Source organism: Mobula birostris, chromosome 4 (assembly GCF_030028105.1).
Source record: "Mobula birostris isolate sMobBir1 chromosome 4, sMobBir1.hap1, whole genome shotgun sequence".
NCBI lineage: Eukaryota > Metazoa > Chordata > Chondrichthyes > Myliobatiformes > Myliobatidae > Mobula > Mobula birostris.
This window is the reverse complement of record NC_092373.1, coordinates 191,602,931-191,628,642: the sequence shown is the minus strand read 5'-3', so window position 1 is coordinate 191,628,642 and position 25,712 is coordinate 191,602,931. Positions and strand designations below refer to the sequence as shown.

Here is a 25,712-nt window from a genome sequence, read left to right as displayed (position 1 = left end):
CTCTCAAGATTCACCACCCTCCTAGAGGACGTTTTTCCTCACCTCACTCCTTAATGGACCTTTTATTCTGAGGCTGTATCAATGTGTTAAATCATAGAGACCCAGAACACAGAAACAGGTTGCATGACCCACGGACTCCACAGGAAACTGAAGACCCATACTCAACAATTTAGGAAGAGCAATCAGGTTTCTGAATGATCCATGAACAGCTGGATACCAGCTCATTCTTCCCTTCCTGAGGAGCTGAGGTGAGCTAGGCCTCCCAGGAGCTCCAGCGGGACCATTGGGACCAGCTGCAGCACCATCTGATACGGGAACTGCAAGGCATCTATCACAATTACCTAAAAGGGACTGTGAGGGCTGCTGAGTGATCATCGGGATCTCTCTTCCATCCATCAGAGATATTTATCTGTACTTTGGGTTCTTAGCATTGTCAGTGATCTCTCCCATTTGTTCAACAATATCTATGACCACCCCCCCCCCCCCCCCCACTATTAGGCAGGAGGTATTGTAGCATTATGACTCGGACTGTTAGGATGAGAAACAGCTTCTTCCCCAGGCCACGGGACTGCTGAACTCCCTGCCACCACCCAGGTCTCATCATACTTGAACCAACAGTGGCGCTACACTGTTTACTTTTTGACTTGTGTTGTAGATGCACCTTATGATTTGTTAATTTATTTGTGGTAATATCACTTTATGTGTTGTGTGTGAGCTATATCAGCGGTCCCCAACCACCGAGCCGCGGACTGGTACTGGGCCTGCAAAGCATGCGCTACCGGGCTGCGAGGAAACGATATGATTTGGCGATAGGAGTCAGTTGCACCCTTCCTCATTCCCTGTCATGCCCACCGTTGAGCCATTACGCATGCAAGGTCATTACCTGCACATCATCCATGTCAGCGCGGGAAGAAGATCAACTCCTCGAGCTTGCAAATGACAGCGGGCTGAAAAGTATGTTTGACATAACATCTCTGCCGGCATTCTGGATCAAAGTCAAAGCTAAATATCCTGAGATAGCCACGAAAGCACTGAAAACGTTGCTTCCATTTCCAGCATATCTCTGCAACGAATGCAACGAAAACCAATTGCAGAATAGACTGGACATAAGGAATCCCCTTTGAGTATCACTGTCTCCCGTCGCCCTTCGATGGGACCGTCTTGTTGCAGGGAAACAAGCCCAGGGCTCCCACTGATTCAGCGATATTGGTGTGTTGCAATGATTTTATATGTTCATACGGGGAAAATATGTGCTGTGTGTTTAATATCCAAACGTTACTTAAAATGTTATGATGCTATTGACTTATATAACCATATAACAATTACAGCACGGAAACAGGCCATCTCTGCCCTTCTAGTCCGTGCTGAACACTACTCTCACCAAGTCCCACTGACCTGCACTCAGCCCATAACCCTCCATTCCTTTCCTGTCCATATACCTATCCAATTTTTCTTTAAATGATAATATCAAACCTGCCTCTACCACTTCTACTGGAAGTTCGTTCAACACTTACTTCAAGCTCCCCTGTTCTACCCTGATAATTGACTTATCGCTATATTCATGCGAGGAAAATATGTGCTGTGTGTTTAATATTAAATTCGTTAGATAAACCCTTTTAGAAACGAAATTGAGTGTATTAGCCACTTATCACCTGTATTCCAGTCGTGATTAACAACCCCCGCCCCGAACAGAATCGCCAGAAATGATTTGTAGAAAAAAATCGGCACGTGCATGCTTGTGCAAATCACGCATGCGCACTGGTGCCTGCGCAAGGCTTCATGGTCATTGTAGTCTCTCGAGGTAAACAACGTATTTGACTGCTACTCTTGTCCATTGGCAACCCTACCCCCCCCAGATGGCCGGTCCGCAAGAATATTGTCAATATGAAACCGGTCCGCAGTGCAAAAAAGGTTGGGGACCCCTGAGCTATATGTACTGTGTTGTGCATCTTGGTCCGGGGGAAGGTTTTTTTTTTGGTGTATACATGTGTACAGTTGAATGACAATAAACTGAACCTGAACTTGAACTTTTTTGGTATTATTTTTGCAATTTATAAATATTACTGCTGTGCATTGTACAAACACGAGATTGCAGATGCTGGAATCTAGAACAGGAAAACTCCAGATGCTCTTTGGTCTGCTGAGTTCCTCCAGAAGTTTGATTTTAGGGATTAGAGATAAGCTTCATTTGTCACATGTACGTTTGTATATTGAAACATCAAAACGCACAGTGAAATGGGTCATCTTGCGAAAATCAAATCAACAACAATTGCGCAGGGCAGCCCACAAATGTTGCTATGTTTCAGCCGCCAACATAGCATGCCCACAACTTACTAACCCTAACAGTACATCTTTGGAATATGGGATGAACAGAGCGCCCAGAGGAAACACATGTGGTCATCAGGAGGATGTACAAACTCCTTACACACAGTGGCGGGAGTTGAACCCCAATCGCAGATTATTGGTGCTGTAGTAACATTATACTAACCACTACATGTTTTGTTCATGGTCAAAGAACTCTGAGACTGTCTACAAGAAGGGTCAGAGCCGTCTCTATTTTCTGAGGAGACAGAGGTCCTTTAACATCTGCCGGACGATGCTGAGGATGTTCTACGAGTCTGTGGTGGCCAGCACGATCATGTTTGCTGTTGTGTGCTGGGGCAGCAGGCTGAGGGTAGCAGACACCAACAGAACCAACAAACTCATTCGTAAGGCCGGTGATGTTGTGGGGTTGGAACTGGACTCTCTGACGGTGGTGTCTGAAAAGAGGATGCTGTCCAAGTTGCACGTCATCTTGGACAATGTCTCCCATCCACTACATAATGTACTGGGTGGGCACAGGAGTACATTCAGCCACAGACTCATTCATCGAGATGCAACACAGAGCATCATAGGAAGTCATTCCTGCCTGTGGCCATCAAACTTTACAACTCCTCCCTTGGAGGGTCAGACATCCTGAGCCAATAAGCTGGTCCTGGACTTATTTCCTGGCATAATTTACATATTACTATTTAATTATTTATGGTTTTATTATTATTTAACTATTTATGGTGCAACTGCAACGAAAACCGATTTCCCCCGGGGATCAATAAAGTATGACTATTGTCACTTCTACTGTACCAGGTCTCTGATTTTATTTTCGGGGATGCAGTTTCACCTTCTCTCTCTTGGCCTATTATCCTAAGACCATGGGGCGGCACGGTAGCATAGTGGTTAGTACAGTTTACACTCTCCACCGTGACTGCGTGTGTTTCTTCCGAGTGATCTAATTACCTCCCACAGTCCAAGGACGCACTGGTTGGCAGGTTAATTGGTCATTGTAAATTGTCCCATGATGAGTCTAGGGTTAAATCAGGGGTTGCTGAGTGGTGTTGCCCGAAGGGCCGGAAGGGCCTGTTCTGCACTGATCCTCTCTAAATAAATGCATAGCTGGGCTAACTTACTGACTCTGAGACAAGGTAATATTACTGATCTATTATTCAGAAATGTCTGGCACTGTTCCAAAAACTTGTGCTTGAACCCAAATTTGGAGTAGGGAAATTTAAATGCAACTAATGAGTTAAATCTGGAATTAAAGATTGGTTTCAGCATTGATCAGTGCAGGGATTAAGGGTGACACAGTGACATAGACAATGGAGCCACACTCTCACATGGGAACAAAAGGGTTAACTTATGAGGAACATTACATGGCTCTGAGCTTGCACTGAATGGGATTCAGAAGGATGAGGAGAGATCTGGAGCAATACCAGGCCTCCTCTTGGGGAACAACGAGGGCCAAGTAAGTGAAGCAGTAGTTGGGGAGCACTTTGAGTCCAGTGACCACAGTTCTATTAGTTTTAAAATGGTTATGGAGTAAGGCAGAATGGGTTCATAGGCTAAAGCCCAGAACTGGAGCTGGGCCAACTTTGAGTGCAGCAGGTAGGATCTAGCTGGGTGATTCTGCTGAAGGCAAAGGAACAGTTGGCAAGTGGGAGGCTTTTTAAAGGATCATAGCAAATGTCCAGGGCCAGCATGTTCCTGTTAGGGTGAAGGGTAGACAAACCAAGTTCAGAGATCCCTGCATGATCAAAGGTATCAAGGAAAAAGAAGGAAGCATACATTGCATTTGCATCCAATGACTCCCTCAGCAAAGGTAAATAGTTCGAGTGGGTGTAAGAAGAAATTCAGAGGGCAAAAGACAGTATGAGATGGATTTGGAAGGTGGTTTATTTTAGTTCTATTAACAGTAAAAAGGTGACTAGGAGGGATTACTTTCTCTTAAACACCATTAGGGCTGCCTATGTACAGAGGAACAGGGAGATAGCCAAGATTTTTAATGTTGACTTCCTTTACTAAGTTTACTTATGAGAATATCACAGATGCCAAAGGAAGGTCCTGGAGCATATGCATATTGTGAGGAAGGAGGTATTTTCAGCCTTTATGTGCATTAAGGTGGGCAAACCTTCAGGGCCTGACCAAGTGCACCCATGAACCTTTTGGGAGGCCATGAAGCCATTAAACAGATGTTTGTTTTGCCATTAACCACTGGTGAAGTTCCAGATGACTAGTAGGTTGCTAATGTTGTTCCATTGTTCAGGAAAGGTAGCAAGGACAGGCCAGGGAATGATACAACACATGGGATTCAGGGTGAGCTAGCAAGATGGACTCAGAAATGGCTCAATGATAGGAAGCAGAGGGTGATGGTTAAAGGTTGATTCGCCAACTGGAGGCCCATGACTAGTGAGATGACTCAGGGGCCAGAGTTGGAACTTCTGCTGTTCATTATTTATGTAAGTGATTTGGATGTGAATGTACATGGCATGATTAAGCAAGTTTGCAGTAGATATTAAATTGGGAGGTCTTGTTGGTTGTGAAACAGGTTACAATGAAATGCAAAGAGACTTTGATCAATCAGGGAGATGGGCTTAGGAATGGCAGATGGATATCAGTTTAAATAAGAGTGAAGTGATGCAGGCTGGACTGCCAAACCAGGGTGGGACTTGCAGAGTGAGTGGCAGAGCACTGATGAGTGTTGTGGGACAGAAGGACCGAGGAGTACATTTGACAATTGCACAGTTTACTGAAAGCGGCTGCACAAGTAGGCAGGGTAGTGAAGAATGCATTTAGTGTACTGGCCTTCATCAGTCAGAACATGAGTTTAGGACACTGTGTTGTAGTTATATAAGTCATTGGTGAGGCCTCACTTGGAGCATGGTCCACAGTTTTGGTCACCCTGTTATAGGAAACACATTGTCAGACTGGAAAGATTTAGAAGTATGCTTGCTGGATGAGTGGGCCTGAGTTACAAGGAGAAGTTGTCCACACTGGACCTTTATTTTCTGGAGTACAGGAGAATGAGGGATGGCCTCACAGAAGTTAATAAGATCATGAGGGGTAGGGATAAGGTGGAAGGTCATGGTCTTCTCCCGAGGGCTGGAGAGTCCAAAGCAGAGGTCACAAATAAAAGATAAAGGGGAGGTGTTTAAAACAAGACCTGAGAGGTAACTTCTTTACACAGAGGGAGTAAGCACCTCGAAAGAGCTGCCAGAAGTGGTCAAGGTAGGTACAATTACAACATTTAAGAGGAATTTGCATAGGTACATGGAGGGGAGGGACTTGGAGGGTGAAGGGTTGAACACAGTCAACTGGGACTAGCAGAGAGGATGCTGTATCATCGACCATCACTGACCATCGGGCTGAGGCTGCCTCCATGTTGTATGCCTCCATGTTGTATTACTCTATGAACCTACCTCATTGAAACCTACCGAATACTGAAAGGCCGGGATAGAGTGGACGTGGAGAGGATTTTCCCACTTGTACAGTAGGAGAATTGAAGAGCTGAGGGCACAGCCCCAGAACAAAGGGATGTCCTTTAACTGAGATGAGGAGGAGTTTCTTCACTTAGAAGATGGTGAATCTATGGAATTCATTGCCATTGAGTTTATTTACAACAGAAGATGTTTGGTTCTTAATTGGTGAGAGTTAAGAGTTACAGGGGACAGATGAGAGAATGGAATGAGACAAAAATCAGCCATGATTGAATGGCAAATTAGACTTCATGGGCTCAATGGCCTAATTCTGCTCCTATGTCTTATGGTCGTGGTTCTCAAAGAACTCCATCAAATTTGTGAGGAAAACCTTCCCCATGCAAAGCCTTTTTGACTATCCCTAATAAATCTATGCTTTTCCAAATACAAATAAATCATATCCCTAAGAACCTCCACCAATAATTTCCTGGTTTATCCCCATTTACCTTCTTAAGGAAAGGGTCAACATTGGCTTTTCTCCAGTTTTCTGGCTCCTCACCTGTGACTAAAGAGGATGCAAAGATTTCTGTCAAGGCCTCAGAAATGTCCTCCTTAATTTGCTTCGGTATCCTGGATTGAACCCATCATGCCATGTCTTCTTTAATATTTATCAAGACACCCAACACCTCCTCCTTCTTAACATTGGCATTCCCTAAAATTTCCACATCACTTCTCTAATCTCAGCCCATCTATGTCCTTCTTGGTGAATACCGATGTGAAATACTCATTAAGAACCTCACTCACTTCCTCTGCTTCCATGAACAAATTCCATCCTTTGTCCTTGAGTGGAGCTACCCATTCCCTGACTCCTAATTTATGTACAGAATGCTTTAGGAGTCTCCTTAATCCCACTTCCCAAAGGCATTTCATAGCTCCTTTTAGCTTCTTTCTGAGGTGTAATGATTGCATAATTCTATGACTGGTGCTTCAATATCACAAGCTGGAAAAAAAAAAGTGGTCATACTCAACGCCAGGCAGCAAACGTAGAGAGAGCTTCTCTTGAACTTCTGAGCATTTCCGGTATTTTCTGTTAGATAACCATAGACTCTCAGAAATACACAGGCACTTCAGCACTCTGAATTCACGTTGACCATCAATCACCCATTTATGCTAATCCAACATTCATTCATTTTTTAAAATTCTTCACGAGTTCTCAGTATCTCTCCCTTCCTAGGTACTACCACTCACCCCGCCCCCCCCCACCACACACAAACATTGGGGGTAATTTACCACAGCAACTAACCTCCCTACCTGCACACCTTTGAGATGTGGGAGGAAACTGGAGCTCCTGGAAGAAGCCCACACAGTCACAGGAAGACCGTGCAGACTCCTCATGGACAGCACCCATTTTCAGGATTGAACCGGAGTCTCTGGCACCCTCAGGCAGTTGCTCTACCAGATCTATGGTCCATGTTATATTCTGAATATCCAGCACAATACATGGGGATCCACTGGGGATCTACTGCTAGGCACTGAAGGGGTTATAGAATGTAGTGTTACTAACTTCCATTTGGGTCTCGTAATTTTTCTCCTTAGGTGACCTCACTGGTGTGAGATGTCAATTATAATTAATACTGTCATTAAAGAGAAAAAACAGAAATTCAGGTGAATAGGTTTTATTTTGTAATGCCATACATCAAGCTGCATAATGTGCTCTGTACTCTTTTAACTGATCCTCTTGCTGATTGTCTTGTACTGAATAGCACCAAAGGTCATAGTCTGCAAAGTGAACAATAAACAACATTTTGTTTATCAAAGGATACTGTGCAAATACAAGGCAAGTCCCCAGTTCTCCATGGTTGTACCCCTCCCTTGTGAGTCACAGGGTCTCGAGTTGACATCATGCTCTGTACTGACACCCTGTGCAAAGCAGTGCAACAGAAACATAGCCCTCTGTTGCCCCCACCTATCCCCTCCCAGCCTCCACCCTCCAGTCCCTCATTTGACCCCACCTGCGAGACATGCCCTCCTCACTTGGATCCAGCTATTGCTTGCCACTTTTTACCTTGATCCTCAGCATTGCCTCTTTATACTGGCTATCTCCCTTCACTCTTTTAGTGCAAATGAAGAGTTTCAACATGAATTGTTGACTGTCCATTTCTGTCTATAGGTGCTGCCTTTCCATAAGACCATAAGACATAGGAGCAGAATTAGGCCATTCAGTCCATTGAGTCTGCTCTGTCATTCTATCATAGCTGATCTATTATTCCCCCTCAACCCCATTCTCCTGCCTTCTTTTTATAACCTTCGATATCCTTACCAATCAAGAACTATCAACCTCTGCTTTAAACATACCCAGTAACTTAGCCTCCCCAGCCATCCATGGCAATGAATTCCACACAATCACCACCCTCTGGCTAAACAAATTCCTCCCACTGGGTTGCTCTAGCAGCTTGTCTTTGTTTGAGATTCCAGCACTTGCAGACTCTTGCGTCTCTGACAAAAACTTGTATCTTGCCTTACTTCTCAGGTTTAACATGGTGACACACCCTTCTGGCATAACGACCCTGTGTTGTCCTATTCACTCATGTGACCAATTAACCTACTGGTCCACATGCCTTTGGAATATGAGAGGGAACGAGCACCTAGAGGAAACCACATAGTCACAAGGAGAATGAAGAATTTCCTCATAGACTGTGGCAGGATTGAACCTGTATTGTTCATGCTGTAATAGTGCTATGCTAACTACTGTGTTATTGTGCTAATCCTAAATCTCAGGAGGAACTCAGCAGGTCAGGCAGCATCCCCATTTAGAAAATAGTCTACGCTTTTATTCCTTCTATCAATATTTATGACCATGCACTTCCCTACACTGCATTCCATCTGCCACTTCTTTGTCCATTCTCCCAATCTTTTGCTGGACCAGAAATTTTCACTCTGTTCCTATCTGCATCATCACTGCCTGATCTCCTCAGTGTTTCCAGCATTTGCAGTTTTATTTTATTTTTCCAATACCTACAGTGTTTTTCTTTGGGTGTGACAGGTTTTAATACTTTAAAACATTAACTGGTTGCATTCTTATAGAGTAATACAGCACGGAAGCAGGCATTTTGGCCCAACAAATCCCTGCTGAGCAACATGTCCATGTAAGCTAGTCCCATCAGTCCATGTTTGGTCCATATCCCTCTAAGCCTTTCCTGTCTATAAATCTGTCCTTGTGGAATACAAGTAAGAAAGTTATGAAATCAATTTCTCTTGTGGGGATGTGTAGAACTGAGCCATTGGAATTAAATAAACCAATCAGAATTATGATACTGTAACTAAAAGTAAATATTAACATCTACACAATACTTAGTCAACTGACAGACGCAACACACATAATGCAGGAGGAACTCAGCAGGTCAGGCTGCATCCCCATTTAGAAAATAGTCTACACTTTTATTCCTTCTATCAATATTTATGACCATGCACTTCCCTACACTGCATTCCATCTGCCACTTCTTTGTCCATTCTCCCAATCTTTTGAAATTCTCCAGCAGGTTCCCTGCTTCCTCAGCACGACCTGCCCCTCCACCTACCTCTGCATCACCCACAACCTTGGCCACAAAGCCATCAATTCCATCATCTATATCACTGACACACTGTATAACATGAAAAGAAGCAATCTAAAAACCGACCCCTGTAGGACACCACTTGTCACCGACAACCGACCAGAATAGGCCTCCTTTATTCCCACTCGCTGTCTCCTGCCAGTCAGACAGTCTTTTATCCAAGTTAGTACCTTTCCTGTAACACCATGGGCTCTTAAATTAAAGTCCATTATCAGCATTGGTGGTGGACAACAGGCTATCATGAAGTAGCAGAGTCTCTCGGGACATCCTGTATGATGAGCAGGAGCCTCTCTGTTTCTCCTGTTTGACAATAACACTTGAAAAACAACGTTGCAGTCACTTGTCATTCTGTTTTCTTTCATTTGACTTCTAGAAGATACAGGAGCTTGTAAGCCTATATGATCAGACTCAAGATCAGCTTCTTCCCTGCTGTGGTCAGGCTCTTGAACCAATTATCCTTTGACAACCGCATCCCGCTAGTGTTGCCATGTTCTCAAACCTTAATCCTACCTCTCCCTTTATTGTCACTTCAACGTTTCTTTTTGCACTACAATGCTTTACAGCACTCCATCGTTTCTGTTCTCATCGCTGTATTTATTGTCATTTTTATTATTTGCCAGCAGACTTCAGAACCAGTGTGAATAACTTCACACACCTCAGCACCAAACTAATTCCACATCTGTGGAGTCGCTTCTCAAGCACCCTACCATCCGACACTCACAACACGCTGGAGAAACTCAGCAGGTCGGGCAGCATCCGTGGAAACGATCAGTCGACGTTTTGGGCCGGAACCCTTCGTCAGGACTGTAGAGGGAAGGGGCAGAGGCCCTATAAAGATAGTGGGGGGAGAGTGGGAAGGAGAAGGCTGGTAGGTTCCAGGTGAGAAACCATCAAGGGGAAAGATAAAGGGGTGGGGGAGGGGAAGCAGGGAGGTGATGGGCAGGAAAGGTGAAGAAGGAATAGGGGAAAGCACAACAGGTAGTAGAAGGAGGCGAAACCATGAGGGAGGTAGTAGGCAGCTAGGGAAGGGGGCGGAGTGAAACTGGGATAAGGGAAGGGAGAGGGAGGGAATTACCGGAAGTTGGAGAATTCAATGTTCACACCAAGGGGCTGGAGACTACCTAGACGTTATATGAGGTGTTGCTCCTTCAACCTGAGTTTAGCCTCATCATAGCAGTAGAGGAGGTCATGTACGGACATATCCAAATGGGAATGGGAAGCAGAGTTGAAGTGGGTGGCAACAGGGAGATCTTGTCTGTTGTGGCGGACGGAGCAGAGGTGATCGATGAAGTGGTCCCCCAATCTTCGTCGGGTCTCACCAATGTAGAGGAGGCCGCACCGGGAGCACCGGATGCAATAGATGACCTCAACAGACTCACAAGTGAAGTGTTGCCTCACCTGGAAGAACTGTTTGGGGCCCTGAATGGTGGCAAGAGAGGAGGTGTAGGGACAGGTGTAGCACTTACGCTTACAGGGATAAGTGCCGGGAGGGAGATTCATGGGGAGTGACGTGTGGACCAGGGAGTCACGGAAGGAACGATCCCTGCGGAAAGCAGTGAGGGGTGGAGAGGGAAAGATGTGCTTAGTGATGGGGTCCTGTTGAAGTTGCGGAGGATAATATGCTGGATCCAGAGGCTGGTGGGGTGGTAGGTGAGGACAACGGGAACTCTGTCCCTGTTGTGGTGGCGAGAGGATGAGGTGAGAGCCAAAGAGCAGGAAATGGAGGAGATGCGGGTGAGGACATCATTGCTGATGGCAGAAGGGAAACCACAATCAAAATCCTGCAATCCATGTTCTCAATATTATTTATTACTTATTTATTCATTATTATTATTGCTTGTGTTATTTTTTGTATTTGCATAGTTTGCCTTTTTTTGGTTTGTATCTAGTGTGAATGCCTGCAAGAAAATGCATCTCAGGGTAGTATATGGTGATATACATGTACTTTGACAATAAATTTACTTCGAACATATGCTGTTGACTCCGTGAGCGGCAAGTGAGCAAGGAATTTCAAAGCACCCTGGTGTATATGACAATAAACTCATCTGATCTGATAGGATCTACCAGCAGCTTTCAAGTGTTTTCTGGGGGACAGATCAAGAGAAATTGTATTGGAGTTTAAGGTAGGGAAAGCTTAGCTGTAGAAATTACCATGATCTTGTGGGATAGTTCCATGGGCTCGAAGTGCTCTATGGCCTCCTCCTGTTCTATTTTTTACATTCCCATCGATACAATTATAATCTTGCCATTCCATCAGTTAATACCTAGTAAGTTTACTGTCAGTCACTGAAAGTAGTCCAAAGCCTTCCGTCATTTAAAACTTTCTAAGAGGATCAATACCAAAGTTTGTAGTATCCCATGTCATGGTGAAAGGTTACTTACAATAATCAGTTGGTCTCCCACAACCTCTGCGACTGAGGTAATGTTTTTCATCTTGACAACAAGTTTATTGCTCCCTTCAGCGGTGACTACAGTCTAGATCAGCAATATACAAGCTGGTTAAAAATACACCTGTGGAAGTGTTGTCCAGCATGTTAACTTTTACAGATACAGGCATTTCAGTTATTAAAGCCTATTTCATAGAACACAGAACATAGAACGCAGAACTCTACAGCACAGTAAAGGCTCCTCAGCCCACAAGGTTGTGCCGATCTTATAACCAGATCAAAGATCAATCTAATTAATTACAAAGCGGTATTGATCAGAGATTCATCACCATCATCAACATGTGCCATGTCGTATGACATGTGCGATCATGATCTCCAAGACCGTGACTGTTCTTGGCAAATTTTTCTACAGAAGTGGTTTGCCGTTGCCTTCTTCTGATCAGGGATTAGACCCACAGTCATCAAATGCTCTTGAACACAGGCTACTAGTTTCACGACAGGTGGCTGCTTGAGGGTTATTTTGAAAATTGACAAGCAATTACTTTTATTAATACTTGTGCATTGATATTCAAATAATATAACACACAACCTTTGGTATTTTTACCTTGTTGTAACAAATTAATTTTAGACCTAGAGCTTTAATTATTTTTGAAACTCCTCAAGGTAAAATAACCTTGTTCTTGTGACTCTGAAACCCTCCAGCCTCAACATCTTTTTAACCCGTGGACATAGTTCTTTATATAATACGATTTTCTATAACACACGGTTCCTTAGGAATATTCTATTGTTTTATAACAGAACTACCTGTGCTTGTTTTATTATAATCCTAATATCCACTATCAGGGAAAAAAAATCTTCGAATGTGGAAGTTCTTTCAAACGTCTCAGCAACGTTGGCTTGTCAAACTAAAACTAAAGTGGCAAGTTCAAGACACAGCTTGCAGAGAAGCCTTAATCATTCTTCTGTTTTCAGACTTTCATGTCTGAGGGGTGCCCTTCGGAACATAATCACAGAACAGGGAATAAAAACTGGAAATGCTGGAATCTCTTAGTAGGTTAGGCAGCATCTGAGGAGAGAGAAACAGAATTGGTATTTCACTAACCTGAGCCATTATCTCTGTTTCCCTCTCCAGGGCTACCTCCTGATCTGCTCTTATTTAATGTTTTATTGCAATATTTTGCAATATGTTTTTTTCTGGGGGGGCACTGTAACATAGAGGTTAGTGCGATGCTATTATAGTTGAGGGAGCTCTGGAGTTTGGGGTTCAATTCCAGTGCCATCTGTAAGGAGTTTGTTCATTTCCCCACGTGGGTTTCCTCAAGAGCTCTGGGTTCGTCCCACATTAGATATGTTGTTGGGTGATGTGGCTCATTGAGCCAGGAGGGCTGTTCCCCATGCTGTATCTCTAAATAAAATATATAAACCAGTAAACTGATTTTTGAGCGTGCCCTTGGATGGGAAGGGTGGTGTGAGGGAGGATGGGAAGAAGTCTACAGCTGTGAAATTTGCTGTGGTGAATATAATAACCAGATTTAAAATGAATGAGATTAAGGCGAGTAATTATTATCTTTGTGGAGAGAAATTCCTCATTCAGCCAACAGATTTGGTTTGATCTTAGTTTTGACATACTGTGTAATTAGCAATTGAATATTGTAAACATGCCTTTTCCATTCCCTCGGGCCACTTTGTGCTGGAGTTACAAAACTCATTTCAAAACCATGGATTTAAGTTATGAAAAGTTACGAACTGGATGTACACTTGAAACAATAGACGACCTTTATTTGTCACACGTACTGTATGTCAAAGCATTGAAACTTACAGTGAAACTCATCATTTTGTGTCAACACAATCCCAGGATGAGCCCGCAAGTGCTTCCATGCCCCCCAATTTACTAACCCTAATCCATACATCTTTGGAATGTGGGAGGAAACCGGAGCACCCAGAGGAAACCCACATGGCCAGAGGGAGATTGTACAAACTCCTTACAGATGTGGCAGAATTAAACGCAGGTCACTGGCATCACAAAGCATTATGCTAACCACTACGATACTGTGCCACCCTGTATTATAGGGCTCTGGAAAAGAGCAAATTCAGCTAGTTATTTCTTTCAAAGGGAGGGCTCAATTATAATGGACCAAATGGCCTCCTTCTGGGCTAATGCCCTCTGGTTTCATTATTCAGAGTTTGAGCTTTTTAATCAGGAGAACTTATGAAGTCATGGAACAAGGAAATAGGTCCTTCAGCCCACCAGGTTGCGTATTAACCTGGGACATATCCCCTCTGACATACCTATTCTAATGTTTTTCAAAAGTTCTAGCATACCTTCTTTCTTAATATCAACATGTTCCGGCATATCAGCCTGTTCTACATTGACCTCACATAGGCCAAGTCCATCTCATTGTTCAATACTCAAAGTAACTATTAAGGACCTCCCCTACCTCCTTCATTTTCAGGCACATGTTTCCTCTTCTATCCCTGATCGGTCCTACCCTCACTCCAGTCATTCTCCTGTTTATCACATACAATATCAAGTAGTTATCTGTGCTAATCCCATTTACCCACATTTGGTCATAGTCTTCTATGACTTGGCCATTCAAGTTCTCAACTAGATATTGGGAGAATATTGTCTCAACTAACCTCTCAGACAGTGAGTATTACACCCAGGTTCCAACTACCCTTTGGTTGAAGAATTTATTTCCCAGGTGCTCCTCTAAAACACTTACCACTTATCCCTATCCCTCTAGCTTTAAACACCTCTGCTATGGAGAAATGTTCCCCACAATCTATCCAATTTATGCTCCTCATGCAATAATTGATAACTAATTTAATTGGTTTAGCACAACATTGTGGGCTGAAGGGCCTGTTCCTGTGCTGTACAGTTCTATGTTCTGACTGTATTGTTAAAGTCAACCAGCAGTGTGCAGAACAGATTAATGTTTGTGCTTAATGGTCAAATAGAGAAGGCTGTTACCTTAATTTGTTCTCCAGAGGGACTTTGGACTTCCATCTCCTCTCCAATTGTAAACTCATGAAGAACTACCTTGCTGCCCATGGTGACAATTACCTTGAAGTGGTCTCCAGTTTGGATAATTTCAGAAACACTCTTCATATCTTCCCATTCTGCAATTAACTCATTTGGGATATCTAGAAATTGAACAAAGATGTTTTTTGACAAGTAGACTTACTGCCAGGGTTCATGGCCGTAACCAAAAACATTTGAGCAATTAGCACCTGCATTTCTTACGGGGAGAAACTTAAGAATGAACTTAGGAGAGATAACAGGGGAGATGAAAAAGCCTTGGTAGTAGGATTAAGAAAAACTCCAAGTCGTTCTACAGGTATGTGAAGAACAGAATTATGACTGCAGTGACGGTAGGACTGATCAGGGATAGAAGAAGAAATGTATTTCAGTAGTCAGAAGAGGTATGGGAGGTTCTCAGTAAATACTTTGCTTCAATAATCACCAATGAGAAGGATCTTGACCAATGTGAGGTCAACATAGAACATGTCGCTATTAAAAGGATGAGCTGGAACTTTTGAAGAACATTAGAATAATTAAGTCTTTGGACCCAGAAAGGATATACACTGGGTTAGTACAGGAAGCAAAGGAAGAGATGGCTCTGCCTTTGGCAATGATCTTTGCATCCCCACTAGCCATTGGAATTGTGCCAGTGGATTGGAGGGTGGCAAATGTTATTCCTTTGTTCTATGGATGTGTAGCGGAGAGTATACTGACTGGTTACATCACAGCCTGGTATGGAAACACCAATGTCCTTGAACACAAAAGCCTACAAAAACTAATGGATACAGCCTGGTCCATCATGAGTAAAACCCTCTCTACCATTAAGCACATCTACAAGAAGTGCTGTCGCAGGAAAGCAGCATCTGTCATCAAGAACCCCCACCATCCAGGTCATACTCTCTTTTTGTTGCTGCCAACAGGAAAGAGATACAGGAGCCTCAGGTTCCATACCACCACCTTCAGGAACAGCTATTACTCCCTCAACCATCAGGACCTTAAACAGAGGAGATAACTTTACCCAACTTCACTAGCCCCATCACTGAACTGATCCTGCAAACTATGGACTCAATTTCAAAGAGTCTTCAACTCATGTTCCCAATATTTACTGATGATTTATTTATTATTATAATTTTTTCCTTTTGCATTTACACAGATTGTTTTCTTTTGCACATTGGTTGTCAGTCATTGTGTGGTTTTTCATTGATTATATTGTGTTTATTTATATCTACTGTGAAAGCCTGCAAGAAAATGAATCTCAGGGTAGTATGTGGTGACATATATAAGACCACAAGACAAAGCAGCAGAATTAGGCCATTCAACCCATCGAATCTAATCTGCCTGCCCATCATGGCTGATCCTGCAACCTTTCTTGCCATAACCCTTGATGCCTTGATCAATCAGGAAACTATCAATTTTTGCTTTAAATATACACATGGTCTTGGCCTCCACAGCTGTCTGTGGCAGAGCATTTCACAGATTCACTCCTCACTGGCTAAAACAATTCCTCCTTACCTCTGTTCTAAAGGGTTGCACCTCAATTCTGAGGCTGTGCCCTCTGGTTCTGGACACCTCCACCATAGGAAACATCTGCTCCATATCCATCCTATCTAGTCCTTTCAACGTTTGGTGGGTTTCAATGAGATCCCCCCTCGTTCTTCTAAGATCCAGAATCTACAGGTCCAAAGCTGCCAAACGTTCCTCATATGTAACTCCTTCATTCCCAGAATAATAATAAGACCATAAGAAATAGGAGCAGAATTAGGCCATTTGACCAATCAAGTCTGCTTTGCCAATCATTCATGACTGATCTTTTTAGTTCCCTCCTTAGCCCCACTTCCTGGCCTTCTCCCCATAATCTTTGATGCCGTGTCCAATCAAGAACCTGTCAAGCTCTGTCTTAAATACACCCAATGATCTGGCTTCCACAGCTGCCTGTGGTAATAAGTTCCACAAATTTACTGCTCTCTGGCTAAAGAAATTTCTCCATATACCTGTTTTAAGTGGATGCCCCTCTATCCTGGCACTGTGCCCTCCTGTTCTAGACTCCCACACCGTGGGAAACAACCTTTCCACATCTACATTTGAAAGGTTTTATAGAGATACCCCTTCATCCTTCTAAATTCCAATGAGTACAGACCTGGAGCTACCAAACATTCCTCGTATGATAACTCTTTCATTCCCAGAATTATCCTTGTGAACGTCCTCTGAACTCTTTCAATGCCGGCACATCTTTTCTAAAATGAGGGGCCCAAAACTGTTCACAATACTCAAGGTGAGGCCTCATCAGTGCCTTATAAAACCACAGTATCACATCCCTGCTCTTGTATTCTAGACCTCTTGAAATGAATGCTAACATGGCATTTGCCTTCCTCACCACCGACTCTAGCTGAAAATTAACCTTCAGGGTGTTCTGTACAAGGACTCCCAAGTCCCTTTGCATCCCAGATTTTGGATTTTCTCCCCATTTAGAAAATATTCTACACATTTATTTCTTCCAACAAAATGCATGACCATGCACTTTCCAACATTCTTTATCATTTGGCACTTTCTTGCCCGTTCTCCTAATCTGTCTAAGCCCTTCTGCAGCCTACCTGTTTCCTCAACACTACCTCCCCCTCCACCAATCTTTGTATCATCTGCAAACTTGGCAACCTCTTGAATCTCCTCTGGACTCTCTCCAATGACAACACATCCTTTCTTTGATATGGGGCCCAAAACTGTTGACAATACTCCAAGTGTGGCCTGACCAATGTCTTATAAAACCCCAGGATTATCTCCTTGTTTTTCTATTCTATTCTATTCCCCTTGAAATTAATGCCAACATTGCATTTGCCACAGACTCAACCTGTAAATCAAACTTTTGAGAGTCTTGCACGGGGACTCCTAAGTCCCTCTGCACCTTTAATGTTTGCATTTTCTCCCCATTTAGATAATAGTCTGCACTATTGTTCCTTTTGTTCTATGTTCTATTTTACCCAGGACAGAGCTGAGATACGATAGACTGCAGATGCTGATAACTGATAGAAAGTCAGGATACCTGATGCAGGATCACAACTCCGACATGTAATCTTATTTTCCCTTCACAGATGCTGCCTGACAATGCTGAGTTCCTCCAGCTGATTGCTTTTTGTTCCCATTCTACCGAAAGTCTCTGACCTAAACTGTTAACCCTGTTGCTCTTTCTACCGATACAACCTGACAAGCTCAGTGTTTCCAGCATTTTCTCTTTTCAGTTCAGTTACCATGTTCTTTGCAAATGCATTAAATAATAGTCTAAACGCCTTCGTGGTTTGTGTCTTACACGGTTTCTAGCATGACAAGGTAGACTGAGTTAAAGACAGAGAATGGTAGGACAGTATTATCGATCAACAAGCATCTGTGAAATGAAAACAGAAATAATACTTCAGGTTGAAGACTCCTTGTTAACAGAGTGGGCTGATAAAATGGCCAATACTTTGAATAAACCTTATGGTGTAGAAATGTCCCCCCTATTGCGTGTAGTAATGCATTATGGTGAAATTGTTGGAACCAAACCTTTTCTTTTCTCCCCTCTCTCATCAGGCAGAAATACAAAAGCCTGAAAGCTGATATCACCAGGCTCAAGGACAGCTTCTATCCTGTTGTTATGACTATTTTGTGGATCCCTAGTGTGATAAGATGGACTCCTGTCCTCACATTATAATCTTGCACCTTATTATAATCTTGGAATTCAAGATTTCAAGGCCATATTCTCAAGGCCATCAAACTCAATATATAAGTTTGCTGATGACACAACAATTGTAGGCTGTATCTCGGGTAATGTGAGTTTGAGTATAGAGAGGAAATTAAGAACCTGGTGGCATGGTACGAAGACATTAACCTATCCCTCAACGTCAGCAAGACAAAGGAATTGGTTGTTGACTTCAGAAAGAGTAGCGGACCGCATGACCCTATTTACATCGGTGGTGCGCAAGTGGAACAGGTCAAAAGCTTTAAGCTCGTCAGGCTCAATATCACAAATGACCTGACTTGGTCCAACCAAGCAGAGTTCACTGCCAAGAATGCCCACCAGTGCCTTTACTTCCTGAGAAAACTAAAGAAATTTGGCCTGTCCCCTAAAACCCTCACTAATTTTTATAGATGCACCGTAGAAAGCATTCTTCTAGGGTGCATCACAACCTGGTATGGAAGTTGTCCTGTCCAAGACCAAAAGAAGCTGCAGAAGATCGTGAACACGGCGCAGCACATCACACAAACCAATCTTCTGTCCTTGGACTCACTTTACACTGCATGCTGTCGGAGCAGTGCTGCCAGGATAATCAAGGACACGACCCACCCAGCCAACACACCTTTCGTCCCTCTTCCCTCCAGGAGGAGGCTCAGGAGCTTGGAGACTCGTACGGCCAGATTTGGGAGCAGCTTCTTTCCAACTGTGATAAGACTGCTGAACAGATCCTGACCCGGATCCGGGCCGTACCCTCCAAATATCCGGACCTGCCTCTCGGTTTTTTTTGCACTACCTTACTTTTACAAATTGAAGTCTGTTGAATAAAGACCTGGAGCAGCTTTGATTAGAAATGGTTAAATCTCAAAGAATTTTTAAAATTTCAGATATGAGGGAAGTGTCCAATGGATAGGAGGGTGGGCAACATAAGGGCATACAGGGGAAAGAGGAAAGAGAAAAGGGGCAATTTTTTAACACAGTGTGTGGTAGAATGAACTGCCAGAAGAAGTGGTAGAGGTGAGTACGATTATAACATTTAAAAGACATTTGGACAGGTAAATGGATGTGAAAGGTTTAGAAGCATATGGGCCAAATGCAGACAAGCAGGACTAGCTCAGGTAGGTACTTCAGGTGGTATGAACAAGATGGAATGAAGGGCCTGCATCCATGAGTCTGACTCTAAAAGGCAGTTTAAACCATAGGGCACAATTTTAAAATACGCTTAAAAGCAATCAGGTTGTTACGCGCACACTTCATTGAAAGTTGTATGTGTATAGCAGACTGAGAAAACAGTTAAAAATTTAACATAGTAACTTGTGCTTTATAAATTGAAGCATAGAACACAAGAGCAAGGAAGTTGTAATGAACTTCTATAAGGCACTGGTTCAGTCACAAAGGAGGATGGTGTCAATTGCTGGGTGGCAAACTTCAGGGAAGATGAGGGGTCTTTGAAGAGGAAAGTTCCATATTTGTGGGACTTCAGTTACACAGTTTGTAGCAAAGACCATGGGACTTAAAAGCAGAATTAGGCCACTCAGCTTAATGAGTCTGCTCCTGTTCTCCTTGGAGGAGAATATGTTGGGAGGGAATATGATAAAGATACTTAAAATAATAAAGGCTCTAGAAAAATTAAATAGAAATTTCTTCCATTGGTGAGGAGCTAAGCAGCAAGGGACATCAAATAAAGATGATTGACAATAGAGCCAAAAGTGGCATGAGGAAAATTTCTTAACACAGTGAGTGGGTAGGATTTGGAATGGAAACAACACACACAAAATGTTGGAGGAACTCAGCAGGCCAGGCAGCATCTATGAAAAGGAGTATATAGTCAATGTTTCGGGCTGATTTGAAATGGACTGGCGTGGACAATAGTAAGGCCAATGCATATGCTTGCATAGGAAAGGAAAGTACTTGCAGTCAACATGAAGAGATGTCACAAGAGATTCTGCAGATGCTGCACTGCCAGCATCACTGGAGGGAAATAGACAGTCATTGTTTCAAGTCAAGCCAGTCTGGCCTGAAATGTTGACTGTTCATTTCTCTGCATAGATGCTGCATGACCTACTGAGTTCCTCCAGCATTTTGTGTGTGCTTATGAAGAGGTGTTAACTGGATTTGCGACAGGCCAAGTGGTCTCACTCTGTGCTGTACTTATTCTGATTATTACTGTTGTAACACATGAAGCGAACCAGCTAATTATCCCAAACACGAGAGATTCTGCAGATGCTGGAAATCCAGAGCGACACCCAAAAGATGCTAAAGTACCTCAGCAGATCAGGCAGCATCTAAGAAGAGGAATAAACATTTGACATTTCAGGCTGAGTACCTTCATCAGGATCTGATGAAAGGACTCAGCCCAAAATGTCGACTGTTAATTCTTGTTGATTTATCTGGAACAAAACATCCACATATAGCAGTGGAATAATGACATAATAATCAGTAATGGAGATGGTGACAAAATGTTTAGTATTGACAAGGACACTAGGACTAACATCCTGATAGAGCCTCATTAGAGTCCTACAGAGCTTACAGGTATGGCATTGGCACATTATAAATAGGATTACTGGTTTGATGGTACAATATACATAAGGAAAGATGTACTGATCGTAGACACAAGAGACAGATATTGGACATGTGGAGCAACGCACAAAAAGCCAGTGGAACTCAATGGGTCAGGGAGCATCAATAGAGGGAAATGGACAATTAATATTTTGGGTCAACTAATGAAGGGTCTTGACCCAAAATGTCAACTGTCCACTTCCCTCCATAGATGTACTGATTTATTCTATTTCCTTATGAATAAAGTTTATTTCTGAAATTAATAAAGAAATACAGATTTGAGTGAGAGAGGAAAACACCTCCAGTTCAAAACCTTATGTAAAAGTCAACATTATTGGTATTTAAAGAGGATGTTGATAGGTCCTTGATTTGTAAGGGTGTCAAAGGTTTCAGGGAGAAGGCAGGAGAATGGGGTGAAGAAGGAAAATAAATCAGCCCTGACCAAATGGCAGAGCAGACTCAATGGGTCGAATGGCCTAATTCTGCTCCCCTGTCTTATGGTCTTATCTCTGATCTCTGATATTGCAATACTCTTACAGCTTGTATTCAGCCTGAATTTCAGAAGTCATGGCTCAGGACCGTAGCCTGAACCACATCCTTCTGACCTAGCCACAAAAGTGGACCTTCGAGTCACAGCTAATGCTGAAGTTGAGCAGCTATGTTACTCCAGTGATCAGAGATGTTACTCCACCTTTGCAAAGCATCACAGTGAGAGGGACTCTCCAGAACAGACAGGATAATCTGATAAACCTGTAACTTCCATCATGCACTTGATACCAAACATCTTGAAGTGACATTGCCTTTCTTCAGTCAACACCTTCATTGCTTTGGAAGCCGACCAACTGATTCAGCAAGCTATCTAACCAAAAGTAAGCACTGACTTCACAGGTTTGTGTGCTTTGGTGTTGGTAGAGGTAGATACATTATGGATATTTAAGAAATTTTAGATAGGCACATGGATGTTAGAAAATTGGAGCTAGGGGTTATATTGATCTTAGTGTAGGTTACAAAATCAGCACAACATCGTAGACTGAAGGGCCTGAATTGTGCTGCAGCACTCTATGTTTTATTGTTGAAATAAATGACTGGTCATTCTTCTACATAAAACAAAATTCATATGTCTATGAATCTATAAGACAAAAGGATAGATACGTGGATAGAAAAGGCTTAGAAGGTTATGGTTCAACCACGGGCATCTTGGTTGGCAAGGACCAGTTGGACTGAAGGGTCTTTTTTCCATTCTGCGTGACTATGCCCCTATAAGAGCACTGTACACAAACCTCCTGAAGAAAATGAAAGGACATCGCTCTGCTATTCATTCAATAGGACTTTTACATTAACAAGTTTGGGTGTTGCAAGCTGAGATGTTACCTGGGTTTAGACAACTTGTGCTCGACACGAGAAGCAATGGGAAAGATTTTATATATTTATGTACTTAGCTCACAAAACGGACTGTAAAGTATCTGCCCAGCTCAAAGTTAGAGATCAGTTAATGATATGGATTCTGGAACTGTGAATAATATTTGGTCCCAGTAGTAATAACCATGGAGTTGACCATGGATGTTGCATCCTGGCTCTCTTTGTTCAGTAAAATCGTGAGCCAGGGCAGTATGGAGACCAAGCTTTGGCCTATGCTGCAGGCTCCCCCTCTCCACGAATCCAAAGGAATGGCGGAGACTGATCAAGTTTGGCAGCAGCAGTGTCGCCAGTCAAAGTTGAACTCAATGTAAGACTGTCTTAGGGACTCCAGTTCTGGATTTTTTTTTTACCTTGTGCCTGTGTGCATGCGAGTCTGTGTGGAAAGCGTACTTGGGAGCGGACCCTACTGGTTTCGAACCCAGGAACCTCCGCTCCCGGGTCCAGCGCCGATGTCGTTGTGCCACCAGCCGGCCCCAGTTCTGGATCTTTCCTCGGGGTTTACACCCAAAGCCTTCCCCACGAGTGAGTAAAGCCGTAAGGCAGCAGAGGTTTGAGATCAGAGTTTCCCTTCTCCTAGGTGAGCTGCCAACCATGGTTAATGAGCCCCATCTGCCCGAAGTGACTGGTTTTAAGGTGCCAAGAAGCCATCTTTTCCCCTTCTCCTGTCGTTGGAAGTGTTTATATGTAGTGGGAGCTTATCCCCATTACAACCTTAAGGAACCTAATAACAATGAAACTTTTATTATCACTAAAGGTCATTTGGTTCATTAGCGTACATCAGGGAGGGGGCTTCTATGACCTTTTTGTGACTCAAGACCCACAGCTATAGAATCACCCCTTAACCAAGATCAGAAATAGTTAAGATCCACTCGGTCAGGAGGCACTTAGGGGTGAGCAATAAATGCAGGAGGACAAAATGCTTTTTCTTTCTGTCAACTGGTCATTGGGCTTGAGGAAACCCATCACCAGAACCCACAGACCAAGTGTCTGTGGAATCCATGTATTTGAGCAGGAGATGCCCGTGTAGTCATTGACTTTGGAAATAGGTAACAATAAGTCAGCAAACCATTTCTCAGCCCTCCTGGTCTTTATCTGAGTTCATTTCAAATCAGGGGAATAGGGTAAAGAATGGACTAGCAATTCACAATGTCCTGTGACAAGTCAGAGCACAAAATGAGATGCTTCGTAATGTCTCCTGCAAAGACAGTGAAACTAACACAAGAGCTTTGGGCTAAGTTGGTAACAGCTAGGTTAAGGCCGACCTCTTAAAATATGTTATTTATATGAATGCATTTAAACATAACAGATGGAAATAGATACATTAGGGTCATTTACAATTCAAGGATTCTGAGTATATTTATTATCAAAGTATACAACTCTGAGATTCGCCTTCTAAGAAACTCCTAGGCAGGCACATGGATGATAGAACAATGGACGGAAGGGTTAGATTGCAGTAGGTTAAAAGGTTGGAAAAACATAATGGACCAAAGGGTCTATACTGTGCTGTTATAGAAACATAGAAACATAGAAAATAGGTGCAGGAGTAGGCCATTCGGCCCTTCGAGCCTGCACCACCATTTATTATGATCATGGCTGATCATCCAACTCAGAACCCCGCCCCAGCCTTCCCTCCATACTCCCTGATCCCCGTAGCCACAAGGGCCATATCTAACTCCCTCTTAAATATAGCCAATGTACTGGCCTCAACTGCTTCCTGTGGCAGAGAATTCCACAGATTCACCACTCTCTGAGTGAAGAAGTTTTTCCTAATCTCGGTCCTAAAAGGCTTCCCCTTTATCCTCAAACTGTGACCCCTTGTTCTAGACTTCCCCAACATCGGGAACAATCTTCCTGCATCTAGCCTGTCCAATCCCTTTAGGATTTTATACGTTTCAATCAGATCCCCCCTCAATCTTCTAAATTCCAACGAGTACAAGCCCAGTTCATCCAGTCTTTCTTCATATGAAAGTCCTGCCATCCCAGGAATCAATCTGGTGAACCTTCTTTGTACTCCCTCTATGGCGAGGATGTCTTTCCTCAGATTAGGGGACCAAAACTGCACACAATACTCGTGTGGTCTCACCAAGGCCTTGTACAACTGCAGTAGTACCTCCCTGCTCCTGTACTCAAATCCTCTCGCTATAAATTATGTTCCATGTACTTTATGCTATGAAACAGGAGTAGGCCACACAGTCCTTCAAGCCTGTTCAGATATTCAGTAAGACAAGAAAGGATCAATACCCAACTTTAGCTCTGCTTTCCTCTAGTCTTTCTGACCCTTGATTCCCCTTCAGTCTAATCTGTCAGTTTCACCAGTGACTCTATCTCGACAGATCCCAATGGCTGAAAGTCTCAAAGATCCACAAATCTGACAGAAGAACCTGCATCTCATTTCTGTCTTTGGACAAGCAATCCCTTCTTCTGAATCCTTACCTCCTTGTTCTAGGTAGCCTGTTGACGGGCTCACCATATGGGATCTACACTGGAGACTGACACATCTGCATTGACTTTGATAGAACAAGCTAATAAGAAGATCCCAGTTACGATCACAACCATGAATACAATGCAACACTTACCAATAGCTTTCATGAATGGTACAAAGTTTTCCTGGCTCTGTAGTTCATATTTTCCATTGAAAGCCATTGCGGAGATGTCCCTCTAAGTGACACGGCCAGAGAGATTGTCCTTTTCTGGGCTGCTGCCTTCCTCTGCAGGGGAAGGATAAGGGACTTGGTATCTTATGACACTATTGAATCATTAACTGACTCACACAATGTGCAAGTGAGTCAGCACCGATGTGGCACGAGACCTTGTAGACACCAACAGCCTCCACTCCCTTTCCCTCTGACATGAAGAGGGTTCCTATCCATGTAAAAGTTTATCCACCTGCTCAACTCTATTCCTACTCCACTTCCCTACCTGGCACAACCTGCCCATCATCTTGTACCTCTCCTCAACATGTCAATCACCTCAGACTACTGTCTCACCACACTTCATACCCTCTGCCTTCTCTCTCCAATTTCAGTCCTGATGCAAGGTTTTGACTAGAAACACTAACAATCCCTTTGGCCCCACAGGAGGAAACGGCTGAGTTCCTCCAGCAGATTGTTTGTAGTCCCATCTCTTTCCCCGTCGGGTCTTAAGAAACGGGATCTGATGACGGAAAATGCATTTGCTTCAATCGTGCAAATTTTACCCCCAAGAACATAATGCATGGTAGCGTAGCTGTTAGCACAATGGTTTTATAGTGCTACCAATCACTGATTGCAATCTGATTCCCACCAC

The 25,712-nt window shown here is 43.2% G+C and overlaps 1 protein-coding gene across 1 annotated transcript; it reads right to left on the bottom strand.

Annotated features, from left to right (window-relative positions):
• Positions 1 to 7,451: 7,451 nt before the first annotated feature.
• LOC140196098 (fatty acid-binding protein, liver-like) lies at positions 7,452 to 25,070 on the bottom strand. The gene is made up of 4 exons (XM_072254806.1): positions 25,004 to 25,070; positions 14,696 to 14,868; positions 11,720 to 11,812; positions 7,452 to 7,505 (listed from the first exon to the last, which is right to left on the bottom strand). The coding sequence occupies exons 1-4, from the start codon at positions 25,068 to 25,070 to the stop codon at positions 7,452 to 7,454; spliced, it is 387 nt and encodes a 128-aa protein (XP_072110907.1).
• Positions 25,071 to 25,712: the final 642 nt, after the last annotated feature.